General features: G+C 36.5%; 1 protein-coding gene across 2 annotated transcripts in view; it reads left to right on the top strand.

Annotated features, from left to right (window-relative positions):
- Nucleotides 1-13,067, top strand: part of LOC118598699 — a 219,314-nt gene that overhangs the window by 162,119 nt on the left and 44,128 nt on the right. For both annotated transcript variants that reach the window (XM_036211660.1, XM_036211676.1), the window contains 32 exons: nt 433-623; nt 731-821; nt 911-1,034; nt 1,111-1,292; nt 1,551-1,706; nt 1,792-1,928; nt 2,916-3,046; nt 3,121-3,215; nt 3,309-3,453; nt 4,583-4,599; nt 4,686-4,707; nt 4,800-4,827; nt 4,919-5,003; nt 5,078-5,224; nt 5,301-5,512; nt 5,606-5,709; nt 5,878-6,005; nt 6,097-6,224; nt 6,314-6,431; nt 7,445-7,663; nt 7,766-7,936; nt 10,012-10,161; nt 10,253-10,317; nt 10,408-10,537; nt 10,682-10,767; nt 10,858-10,987; nt 11,205-11,395; nt 11,499-11,589; nt 11,680-11,803; nt 11,880-12,061; nt 12,327-12,482; nt 12,566-12,702. In XM_036211660.1, the coding sequence (XP_036067553.1) occupies nt 433-623; nt 731-821; nt 911-1,034; nt 1,111-1,292; nt 1,551-1,706; nt 1,792-1,928; nt 2,916-3,046; nt 3,121-3,215; nt 3,309-3,453; nt 4,583-4,599; nt 4,686-4,707; nt 4,800-4,827; nt 4,919-5,003; nt 5,078-5,224; nt 5,301-5,512; nt 5,606-5,709; nt 5,878-6,005; nt 6,097-6,224; nt 6,314-6,431; nt 7,445-7,663; nt 7,766-7,936; nt 10,012-10,161; nt 10,253-10,317; nt 10,408-10,537; nt 10,682-10,767; nt 10,858-10,987; nt 11,205-11,395; nt 11,499-11,589; nt 11,680-11,803; nt 11,880-12,061; nt 12,327-12,482; nt 12,566-12,702 (4,073 nt within the window). The remainder of the gene's footprint in view (nt 1-432; nt 624-730; nt 822-910; nt 1,035-1,110; nt 1,293-1,550; nt 1,707-1,791; nt 1,929-2,915; nt 3,047-3,120; nt 3,216-3,308; nt 3,454-4,582; nt 4,600-4,685; nt 4,708-4,799; nt 4,828-4,918; nt 5,004-5,077; nt 5,225-5,300; nt 5,513-5,605; nt 5,710-5,877; nt 6,006-6,096; nt 6,225-6,313; nt 6,432-7,444; nt 7,664-7,765; nt 7,937-10,011; nt 10,162-10,252; nt 10,318-10,407; nt 10,538-10,681; nt 10,768-10,857; nt 10,988-11,204; nt 11,396-11,498; nt 11,590-11,679; nt 11,804-11,879; nt 12,062-12,326; nt 12,483-12,565; nt 12,703-13,067) is intronic.

Raw genomic sequence — 13,067 nt, 5'->3', positions numbered from 1 at the left:
AGAATCTCCAATAAAAATGAAACTTTTTAAAATACTCTTTTAAGACTTTATATCATGACTGTTGTGTTCTCTCTTTCTGCTTCCAGTTACTCTCTGGTTCCACGGAGCAGCTGCAGGTCTTATTTTCAAGAGCTGGCTGATGCAGACTTCTCCGTCTTTTCTCCAGCGCTGAGATACAAACGGTCGGATTTGTTTAATAATGCAAGGAGCTGCTTGGTGAGTCTAAAGCAAATCCAACAGATTTTTATGTAAATATTTTTTGATTTTTGTTTACTAGACTGCAACAATAAGCCACAATCATGGAAATGGTTAGCTTAAAAAAACGAACATGTTTCAGTAACATTGTTGTGATAAATATAAATTGGTGCAAAAGGTGTTTAGAGGCTGCCAGTATGAAAAAGTATATATTTTTACTCTTACTCCTCCTTTAAGGGAATAACAAGCAAAATTCTGACTGAGGACAATGTATCAGTTTTGGGGAACATGTGCTGTATGCTCGATGGCTCCTACATCCAAAACTCTCATCCATCCATATTGGAACGACTTAAAAACTGTCCAGATCTCACTGTTGAACAAACATCTGCAGTTGTAACCCTTCTGACCAATGGAAAAACACCATATGGGTATGAAAACAGCTTCTATTTGAAATTCTAAATGGTATTTTGTGTCTTTCAAAGACTATAGGGTACTTAAAAACTTCATTTCATTTGTTTTTTTTTTTCCTGATCAGAGTTCCTTCAACATGGAATGAACAGACTCTAAAAGACCTTGGGATGTTTACTCTGTATTTGCCTTCAACTTTCTATCTACGCTTTGATCAAGTGAGTAACACCTGCATTTATGTGTTTAGAAGGGAAGGTCTCATGAATGGAGGATCAAGTTGGAGATTGTAAATGTCTTTTACTTGCAGGACACAAAGCGTAACTTTTTGAGATACTTTCTGAAAGTTTTTGGTGGAGTGAGCAGAGAACAGAGGAGGCGACTGAAGAGAGAAATAAGACAGTCCATCACAAGTGATTCAGAACAGACTGCAGGTCAGTCTGCCTCTAGAAATGTGTCCTTAACTCTTTTCTTAAGTTCTTGTAAAATGTGTTTGTGGCTTTTTCACAGAATGCACAGCTGGAGTAATCACACAGGTCGCAATCAGTGACCCCGCATTCCCCTTTGACTATAGCGTCAATCAATTCAACAACTGTCTGTCAGTTTCAACCGTCAAAGACAACTTGGATGCCATCACAGAAAAGGTGGATGACGAGGAATACCTCAGGATTGTTCTCCAGAAACTGAAAGAGGTGAGTAATGATCCTCTATTGAGAACATTAAAAATCAGTTAGTTTACCACTGACACTACATTACAATTGGACTTATTTGGGCATCATTTTGGGGGTTGAAGGGCTGAAGTAACACTCAGTTTATTCGTGTGGGTAGTGAGACTTGCAGAAGTAACATTCCAGCTGCTGTCCCCACTATTAGTTCAGTTCTTTTAAGATAATTTCTTTCATTTTAAGTAAGTAGTTTAAGTTGTTTACTGGATTTCTGTGCTCTTATAGGCTGGCAACTCCATCATCTCAGAAGATCAGGTTCAGCTCTTAAGTGCAGCTTCTCGTGTTGCCACTGTTGAAGACATTCGTTCATGGAACATCAGCAAAATTGACACACTTGCTGCTTTGATGGACTATTCCAATGGAGGCTGGGACCCAATCTTAGTGAGCAAACACCGTACTTGTGTTGTACCTTTTTTTCAACATTTAAGGGCTGGCGTTTCATCAGAGTACATGTCTTCTCCTCCAGGTGAAAGTTATCGTCTCTAAGTATCTGGCTATTAGAGGAAACAGACTGGGCAGCGCAGAGCTGAACATTATCGGGGGACCTAATCTCTGCTCTCTGGAAGTGGATATCATCAGAACTATCTCATCACAAAATTTCAGGTAAGAAAACGGACTGAGTTTATGCTCACAATAATTGAAAGTAAATAAAGTGAAAATATTGATCCTCACATCTCAGCACTTGTAAAAAAACTGCTTATTTAGGGTTAAAGGTCAAAGGTTTTACATTATAAAGCTAAAAAACTTTAACATCTCCAAGAGCAGTTTTGACCTAATTTCATTGTGCCTGATGAAAGCACTTATATTAGGAGAACACAAAAATAAATAAAACATTTTCACAAAAGTTAAAAATGTACCTGATTGAAAATCTTAATATCAAGAATAACTTTTTCTATTGCAAAATATTTGTTTTCTTGTTTTTTTTTTTCTTATTTGTTATCCTATCATGTTCTGAGATCAATAGTACAACAGTTTAAGTAGTAACCATGGCATTAGCTGCCATTTATTTATTTATTTAATTATTAAAGTAAAATGGTGCCATTTTATTTAAGCTCCTCTTGTTATTGGTGAAAACTACTGTACTGGGAAAATCTTTGAATGATCACATGAACATGCTCATAAGCACCTTTGATTATATTCCCACAAAAAGTAGGGCTTCTCTCCTAACATTGTTCATGTCTACATGTATTAGAAATGAGCCCTTAAGACAAGGTGTAGCTTCTACGAGGGAGCCATTAAAACAAGCTTAGCTTATCCATGGTCAGAGCAAGGGCACGTCTCATGAAGCTACACCCTTAGACACACTTGTAAAGGATAAATACACTAACTGAGATCTACATGATAGAATATTCTGAATGTATATTGTTGATATTATTACATTTGAATAGGTTGCTTTTATCCTTTTTTAAATATCCACTGACAGTTGGCAATGTAAGCATTAGCACAACTGTCACTTCTAGAGGACAAATCAAGTATATCCGAGCTGCATGAGTGAATATTCTGAATGTTTCCTGTTGGTATTATTAACTTTGAATATCATCCTGGGTTTTATACTTTGCTTACATGCTACGTTGTCTCTTTCTCCTGCAGAGAAGTTGACTCTCTGGACATCTCTAGCTGCACTGCTGACAAAAAGAAATTGTTTTTCACTTTCTCCTTTGAAGCATTCAACTTCAACACAAGTTCAGTTTCTTTATTTCAGCTCATACGACCATACATTGGTGAGTTAACATTTCCACTCACACAGATTAACATAAACATTTCCACACAAAGCAAATTTTTTCCTTTCCTGTAGGAGGTGCAAATGCTGACTATATCCGTAGTTTGGTGACCTCTGGTGTAAACATGGACCTGTCCACCTTCACCAGTTTGGATGAAAATGTTGTGCTGGTCAGTGTTATGATTTTCATCTTTACTCTGAAGGTTTAAAGGTTTCTTAGAATATTGTTACAGAATCAGCAACATGGCATCTGTTCTCCTCAGAGTCTAACTGCAAGTGAAGTTAAAGGGCTTCTCGGAACCAACCTCCCAGATTTGAAGTCATATGAAAACCAAGTACTGGTGCAAACCTGGATCAGAAGTCAAAACCAGTCTGAGCTTGATATTCTGGGATTGGGCTTCCAAGAAGGTAAAGTTGACTCCACAACTCCTTCATATAACAGTTCCACAACAACTTTATCACTAGCAACAAATGTAACTGGATTCAATACATCACCAGCAAGCACAGCTGAACCTCCACCTACAGGTTCTCCATCAACTTTATCTCCAACAACATCTGCACCCCCCATTCTTTCTGAAATGACCAGTCATACAATTAAGGGTTTTAAATAAGCAGGGTGTGGAACTTTTATTTACTAAAGAAGTTTTTCTCTTTGATGTGTAGTTTAGCGCTATTATGAATATGATCAGTAGTTTAACCGGACACATTTAAAACTAAGTCAAGTTTAGGAGAAGATATCCTCTTTATTAAGTTTGCATTTAAGCAACTAAACACTACAAGTAATTGTTAATGAGCCACTTGGAGCTGAATTATTTACATAGATACGTGCACACACTATACAGACTTCTGCATATATAAAACATAGAGAGAGAAATGACAAGAAAACATTTTTAGCTCCAGTAAATGATTAAAAACTAAGACTGAATGGATATTTTGGGTAAAAGATTTTGCATTGTCTTTATAATAGCTTAAATATACAAATTATTATGCTGTTAATATTAGTATTGATCCCAATAGCAGGCTACAGTGTTAGTGCTCTTGCCTCAGAGAGAGGACCCTGGTTGAAATCCCTGCATATACTTTTCTATATGGAGTTTACATGTCTTCCTTGTGGATGTGTGGTTTACTCCGGCACTCTGGCTTCCTTCCACTGTCCAAAAACATGCTTCATAGGTTAAATGCTGTCTTTAACTTGTCCCTTGGTGTGCATGTAACAGTGTGGTTTTGCAACAGACTGACGACATATGCAGGGTGCATCCTGCTTTAGTGCAGCAGTAGCTTGGGGTTTATCCCACATTCGACCAACTAGACTTGGGTTGGCTCCAGCAGCCCCATAACCCCAAAAGGGTTTCAGCGGGGTCTAAAGATGGATCAATCTTCAAAGCATATTGAAATTGCATTTTAAATAGTAGATAGAAGAATAGAATCACAGTTTATTCATTGTAGCAAAAACAATGAAGACATTTAGCTAAAACTTTGTTCTTCAGGCCATTATTTAAATATATTTAATAATAATTTTCTCATTTGTTTCTATTAGACATCTACAGTGGACAGGTAAATTGATTTTTTTTTTGTCTCATTTAACTTTTTGTTTTATGAATTAAAACCTAAAACATAATTATCTGTTTTTCTTTTTGAAGTGCCAAATTATTACAGAAAATGGTGAGTGGTTTTATTGCATATTGACATTTATTCATCAAATGTATACTTCTTGGTTGACTTTCAGGGAAATTAATGTTGTGCTTTTTTCACAGAGCCAAATACATGTATTGGAGTGGACAGGTAAAGTTTTTTTAAATGGGTTTTAACAAAAGTATGTAACCTTAAACTGAAAAATGAAAGATATTGATATTTAGTTGATTCAAAATTACAGCACAGATCTTCAAGTCTACCTTGACAATGGAAAGATGAACGGAAGCTTCTGTAGCTTTTCTGTGGAAGAGTTTGCTTGTGCCTCAGTAAGAGCAAACTATTATAAACTATTGTTGTAAAGGGGGTTCATGTAATGATTTCACTTTCTTATGTTGAACAGCTCTCAGCTTTAACAGCACAGGACCTGGTAGAGATTATGAAGTGTGATCGGTCATCAAACTCAAGTGGGTCCATATCAGCCTGGAACCTCCTCTTCTGCAAAAGATCCAGGATCCTGAATGCAGCTCTGAATCTTCTGACCACTACAGTAGGAATGACTTTTAGTTCAATATTTACCCTTGGTATCTTTCAAAGCTTACAAACCATGCTCACTTCTGTTGCAGACAATCAACCCCAACAATCCTTCAGCGTCAGTGATTTTGGACAGCATACAAACAATCTATCCAGATCTTTTCAGAGCAAACATACTAAACAATCCCACTGAGCTGCAGCTGTGGTTTAATGTTCGCCTTCGCCCGTTCTTACCTGCTGTTTCCACCAACTTTCTCTCAATTCTTGTGACAAAGGATTTGCAATGCAGCTCCTACCAGTATATGTAAGCAATGCAGAAAATATTATTAGGAAGTATACATAGAAATCTGAACACTTGAACCCTTTGCCCCATTCTTATTTTATTTTATTTTTTAAGCCTGCAATTACTGAGTGAAGTACAATCCCAGATGACTCCTTCAAGGCAAGAATCTGTGTACACACAATTCATCAAGATTTACCTGAGCAGAAGAGATACTGCAGGTAAGTACTAACAAACTAAATTATTATGTAATATCCAGCCCTGTGACCCGCAAAGGGATTGAGTAGGATTGAAAGATGGCTGGCTGGATGCACAGATAAAAGGTGATTCAGTGATTTGAAATGTAATTTTAAGATGTTTTCATTATTTTTTTTATATTATTTACACAGCAACATCACCAAAGTGTTACAACAGCAACAACCCAGAACTGAACTCCACAGCCTGGTTTACAGAGTACATCGGCTCTTTCATCACTTTTCTCACTGTGGTGGATCTTCAGTCATTTGGATCTCAACAGGTATTATCATCTGGACTTTTTTCAATAAACTGCTGTTTATCGATAGTTTCTCTAAAATCTTATAGATTTTATTGGTTTCTATTATTTTCAGGATCTACAGCTGTTCACAGTGAATCCAAAGAATATTTTGCTTCTTAGTCAGTTTAAGGTGGATCTGACATTAATCACCTACTACATTCAGTTAGTTTATCAACAAGATATCAACTTCAGTCCACTTAGGTAAGTTTATGACGATGAAATGTGTGTGCACACATGACCACCAAGTATGTCACCTTAAACTGTCAAACCTATTTTCACTCTTTTTGAAGCCTTCCTTCATCGGGTCAGTGCTTTGCTCCTGGTCGGGCGTTCAGTCAGTTGACTGCACAAGAAAGTTTGACAGTTTTGGGAAATCTCAACAGTGTCTGTACAGACCTAGATCCACAGGTAATTAAAACAACAAGAAACACTTGGAATATTTTTTTTTCATTGATGTATAGAAATAACACAGGAAGACTAAAAAAATAAGAATGTGTATGAACTCTAAAGCTGTGTTCACACCAATCGCAGTACGCGTAGCAGGGGCGGAAAGTTTGAATCTTTTATGCACAGATGCAATCAGAGGTCCTATAGCATAATTTATCTTTCGGACAAGGCAGTCTTCTTGCAACGTGCTTTGGGGCGTGAGGCGAAATTCTGCCGTAAGTTCAAATGTCTTAACTTAGGCAAAGAATTGGCATTGTGTCAACCAATTAGGAACTCAGCTTAAACCTGTGTCATATTGAAGGGGTGATCAGTGGCTGGAGTCCAAAAATCAACATGGAAGAGAATCTGAATGTTCAACAGGAGCTTAAACACACTTTTTGACAAGCTTACTGCAGCGACTTTGAAACACATTCAAAGGGATGCTGCAGACTCAAATTTGATATGAGACTTGGGTTCTGTATCAACATTGCACAACATAGATACATTCCAGCACCAGTCATGATCTGTATTACAAGTACAATTGGAGAAATTGTACAAAGAACAATTGTACTGGAAGAAAAACATTTAGTAAAAACATCAATTAATCAAAGAATTAAGTAAGCAACAATAGTTAAAAAAAATGAAGTTCAAAGTGGTTTCTGTGTAATACTGTGATCTAAAGAAACAACTATTATGACAGACCAATGCATTTAATAAAGTGGGTTGAAACAATGCTCGATGTAAAAAAAAGACTCTATGACTGTAACCTTTTGGAGGAAAAAAAAGGAAAGTGCAATGTCATTACTGCGGAATGTGACTAAATGAAGTGTAGAAGGAGGGTTTATTTTATGTGAAAGTGAGTTAACAAGTATTTTTACTAATGTTTGAATGGAAGGAAAAGATGAAACCCAACAAAGACCAGCATCACCATTATCATTTAAAGGATCTACATATAAATGTAACTGGATTCACAGCTCATGCATCGTTATTTTCAGATTTCTGCTGCTTTGACAAATAATTTTGGAACGAACATTGATGCCCAAGTCATTTCCACCCTCGGTAATGAAAGCAGCAGCTTGTCCATAAGCCAGATAAACTCTTTGAAGCCTTCAGACTTGGTGGATTCTCTCAACATTCTCAGCAATGTGATTGGATGGAGAAAAGGACAGGCCAAAGCCATTGTCCAGTCTTTGCTGTCTTCAGGATTTTTACAGGTACTGTGTGAGATTGGGTTTATTAGCAACCAGACAAAAATAACATTTTTGCACCAAGTGTTTATGTTTTTGTCTTTCTTACTACCTTCTACATCCAATCAGATCAACAGCTCAGCCTTCCTGCTAAACCTGGGCTCCCTCATCCCTGGAGTACCATCAACTGTGTTCAGCAGCATCAGCGGCTCTGATCTTGTCACTGTATCCAGAAACCCCTCAGTCCTGTACTACATACTGTCTGCTCCACGGATTGTCCAGCTGTCTTTTGTGATAAGGGTAAGACAATCTTAGCACTGATCAAGGATTGCAGATGTAAACTATAGTCATTCTAGCATGCTATCTACTGGTCTAAAATATCATTTGTATACTTTATAAATGTACATATTTAAACAATACACTGATGTGTCCTCTTAAGAACATGTCCAGAGAAGCAATTCATACCTAAAGTGAACTGGCGTTAACTTAATTGTATGTCTTTCTTTGATTTTTCAGAAAGTGTAGTTAAGCTACGTAACAATTGAGTCAATGTAAATATTATTAAGAAAACTTTGTTAGCTGACCACAGTGTCCAGAATGTTTTGCTTTTTAGGTTTTTCCAACCAAAAAAGGAGAAAATTAAAAAAAAAATGTTGTATTACTATCATTATTATTATTACTAATGTAAAACATCTTTGCATTCGAAAAAACATGCAATCACAATCAGGTAAAATAATCAAATATTTCCCTATCAACATTTGTATAACAAGATGATGGTTTGCTTTTCTTTTTTTGGGGTTATTTATTCCTGAAATTAATTAAGTAATATGGTAAAGTAAAAGGATAACGTATGTTAAAGTAACATGTTAATGTCTTTTTTGTGTTGTGTAGCAAATCATTTACAAGTTGGTTTGGCCAGGTGTATCAGATCCAGTGACTTAACTGAACTTCAAATTGACTATTATTAATTCCAGACCAACATATCAATGAAGCAAGTGAATCTTATTACTGTTTTTGTCAATTGCTAAAACACTAGGTGCCACTCTCCAAACCCGCTGATCAACTCCGTTAACTCTTCTCAAAAACACAACTCTATGGTCGAAATCTAAAACACTATTTGCAGTTAACAAACACAATTTGCAAAACTCAGATCCATTATGTGAAGAGCACACCACACATTCTCACTGTTGGCATTCGCAACACACAAGAGGCAAAAGGTTAACACAAAAAGGCAAAACTCAAACTCTGTTCCAACACCACAGTCACAATCAACACACAAGTGATCAAAACTGAAGACACTCATTGTAAATTAACTGCAGTGAATATTGGGGCAGTTCCGGAACAACCGAACAGCTTTTAGATAGGTAATACTATGAATGAATGAGTTAATTAATTAACTATATTTATATAGTACTTTACAACTCATTTTAGTGTACCAAAGTGCTTCACAGTAAAATAAAGTATAAAGTATAAATAGAGTAAGACCCAGACCCACACCAAGACCTGGAACAAGATAAAGAACGAGGTTTCTGATGAGATCGAGACCATAGTCATTGACCATATACAGTATATGTTGGTTTATGGAATGACCGAGGGAAGCAGGTCAAAAGGTCAACCCTCAACTGTGCAGGTTCAAGATGTTACTGTAATATAAACAATACATTTAGAAGTCCACAAGAACAGAAAATGACAGAAAAGACTTTGTTGCTGTCTGGCACATTGTCCGTTTTCACAGAAGTTCACTCATCAGACAGTAGTTCAACACTAATCCCAACTTGTATTGGTTTTCTTCCACTTTGTTCTCCATTCTTTAACCAATTGAATATTTTTTTTTTCCTGCTTGGCAATGGAAGGTTTATGAGAGACGACCATAGACTAAACAAAACCTGTTGAAGGCCTTAGACATTGCTTGTAATGACATTTCAGTTGGGTGTAGTCAAGACTGGATCATACAAACAAGATCATTTTTTCCTGTTGTGGGACTGAGGTAAACAATTCCAGTGATGTGGATGAAGTCCTCCGGTCTGACCCGCACAGAGAAAAGAGGGTGAAGTGCAATAAATGTGAATCTGGGTTTAAAATAAATCATAAAAAAAGAATACTATTTTACTCTAGTTTTTTAAGGGGGAGAGTGAGATCCTATTCTTTATAAACCATTTTGTTAACAATGTCAAGTGCTTTCTTGAGTAGTGAGTTGTGAAAACACAAGAATTTAGCAACTGTCCAAAAGATAAAAGAAAGTTAAATGTACAAAAACTTCAACTGTTGTTGATGTCATTAAGTAGTTCAGAAGTTTGTGTTATTCTAACAACATTTTTTTCTTAAAAACCCATATGTATAGATATAATCTGTCTCCTTCCTTTTTATTTCTACAGATCATATATTTGAACACCAACAGTTTGCAGATCATCGACAATGTTCCAGATAATTTGGCCACTGAGATCCCTCGAGTTTACCTGCTGCAGTTCCCAGATGACATCAGCACAGTCATCAAACTGAACAAGAAGAAATGGAAACCTCAACAGGTAGGTTCAACTGTTAAAAACCTAGATGTTTTAGCATTCATATTTACCTTTTACTAATTGAATGTGTTTTTTTAAATGTATTTTTTGTTAGGTTGCGTTGTTCTTTGATAAAATAGCTGCAAAGTCTGAGACAGACGAGCTGGGAGGTCCAGACAAGTAAGATTCTCCCTTTATTAAAATAAAATTCAAGTGAATAAGTCATCTGAATGTATTTTCTAATGTGTTCATTGGTTTGTTTGTGTCCAGCTTGTCCTCCTCTGTGCTACAAGGGTTTACATGTACAACAGTGAGATCTTTAGGAAGGAGACAAATCAAGAATCTGATTAGAGCCTGTCGGAGAAAAGGCCCAAATAAGGTTCCATTGGTGGAGACTCAGGTGAGACAGCAAAAGTTTATAAACTGAAAAAAAATGATTTTTTTAAAAGGATTGTCCTAATCTGCTAAATAGATAATAATGTAATTTGTAAAGAAACTGCCTAACCTTAATCACATTAATAATTATCTTTGTTTTGCTCAACAGCTGACCTGCATGTACAACCAAATCAAAGAAGAGTCCGATGCCACCAGCTTTTCCCTCTATCCTCCAGATGTCTTGCTTTACTATGAGTAAGAATCTCCAATAAAAATGAAACTTTTTAAAATACTTTTTTAAGACTTTAATGTCATGACTGTTGTGTTCTCTCTTTCTGCTTCCAGTTACTCTCTGGTTCCACGGAGCAGCTGCAGGTCTTATTTTCAAGAGCTGGCTGATGCAGACTTCTCCGTCTTTTCTGCAGCACTGAGATACAAACGGTCGGCTTTGTTTATTAATGCAAGGAGTTGCTTGGTGAGTCTAAAGCAAATCCAACAGATTTTTATGTAAAAAGAAATTGATTTTCGTTTACTGGACTGCAACGATAATACTCAATCACAGAAATGGTTAGCTTAAAACAATGAACATGTTTCAGTAACATTGTTGTGATAAATTTAAATTGGTGCAAAAGGTGTTTAGAGGCTGCCAGTATGAAAAAGTATATATTTTTTACTCTTAATCATCCTTTAAGGGAATAACAAGCGAAATTCTGACTGAGGACAATGTATCAGTTTTGGGGAACATGTGCTGCATGCTCGATGGCTCCTACATCCAAAACTCTCATCCATCCATACTGGAACGACTCAAAAACTGTCCAGATCTCACTGTTGAACAAACATCTGCAGTTGTAACCCTTCTGACCAATGGAAATACACCATATGGGTATGAAAACAGCTTCTATTTGAAATTCTAAATGTTATTTTGTGTCTTTCAAAGACTATAGGGTACTTAAAAACTTCATTTCATTTGTTTTTTTCCTGATCAGAGTTCCTTCAACATGGAATGAACAGACTCTAAAAGACCTTGGGATGTTTACTCTATATTTGCCTTCATCTTTCTATCTACGCTTTGATCAAGTGAGTAACACCTGCATTCATGTGTTTAAAATGATGACGTCTCATGAATGGAGGATCAAGTTGGAGCTTATAAACATCTTTTACTTACAGGACACAAAGCGCAACTTTTTGAGATACTTTCTAAAAGTTTTTGGTGGAGTGAGCAGAGAACAGAGGAGGCGACTGAAGAGAGAGATAAGACAGTCCATCACAAGTGATTCAGAACAGACTGCAGGTCAGTCTGCCTCTAGAAATGTGTCCTTAACTCTTTTCTTACGTTCTTGTAAAATTTGATTGTGGCTTTTTCACAGAATGCACAGCTGGAGTAATCACACAGGTCACAATAAGTGACCCCGCCTTCCCCTTCGACTATAGCGTTGATCAATTCAACAACTGTTTGTCAGTTTCAACCATCAAAGAAAACTTGGATGCCATCACAGAAAAGGTGGATGAGGAGGAATACCTCAGGATTGTTCTCCATAAACTGAAAGAGGTGAGTAATGATCCTCTATTGAGAACATTAAACATCAGTCAGTTTACCACTGACACTGTTTTTTATACATTATGATTGGACTTATTTTGGGCATCATTTTGGGGGTTGAAGGGTTGAAGCAACACTCAGTTTATTCATGTGGGTGGTGAAACTAGAAAAAGCATCGGTCCAGTTGCAAGTCCCTACTATTGCTTCAATTCTTTAGATATTTTCTTTTATTTCAACTAGCATTTAAGTAGTTTACTAGAATCCTGTGCTCTAATAGGCTGGCAATTCCATCATCTCAGAAGATCTGGTTCAGCTCTTAAGTGCAGCTTCTCGTGTTGCCACTGTTGAAGACATTCGTTCATGGAACATCAGCAAAATTGATACACTTGCTGCTTTGATGGACTCTTCCAATGGAGGCTGGGACCCGAGCTTAGTGAGCAAACACCGTACTTGTGTTGTACCTTTTTCAACATTTAAGGGCTGGCGTTTCATCAGAGCACATGTCTTCTCCTCCAGGTAAAGGTTATCATCTCTAAGTATCTGTCTATTGGAGGAAACAGACTGGGCAGCGCAGAGCTGAACATTATCGGGGGACCTAATCTCTGCTCTCTGGATGTTGATATAATCAGAACTATCTCATCACAAAATTTCAGGTAAGAAGTTTGACCTGAGTTTATGTTTCATACTTATGAAAGCTTGAAAATAGTTCTCAAACTTCTCATTGCTCTCATTGCGTTGAAAAAAAATGTGATTTGGGGAAAAAGATCAAAGGGCTTAGGTTATAAAGCTACAAGAAAAAAAAAGTTTTCAATTTCTCAATGCAGTCTATGTCCACCAATAAATAGAAAGTAAAAAAAAATCCTGTATAAAAAAAGCAGTTTTAATCCAGCATAAGTATTTTAAATATCTAGTTTTTAGTATGTAGTGTAATTGACTATAAATCTTAAAATTAAAAATATTATTATGATTATTATATTTTACTAAACAATCATTTTTACTTCTTTTGCAAATTAAATGA

This window comes from Oryzias melastigma, linkage group LG1 (genome assembly GCF_002922805.2).
Source record: "Oryzias melastigma strain HK-1 linkage group LG1, ASM292280v2, whole genome shotgun sequence".
NCBI lineage: Eukaryota > Metazoa > Chordata > Actinopteri > Beloniformes > Adrianichthyidae > Oryzias > Oryzias melastigma.
The sequence above is the reverse complement of the archived record's forward strand: the minus strand, read 5'-3'. Positions and strand labels throughout refer to the sequence as shown.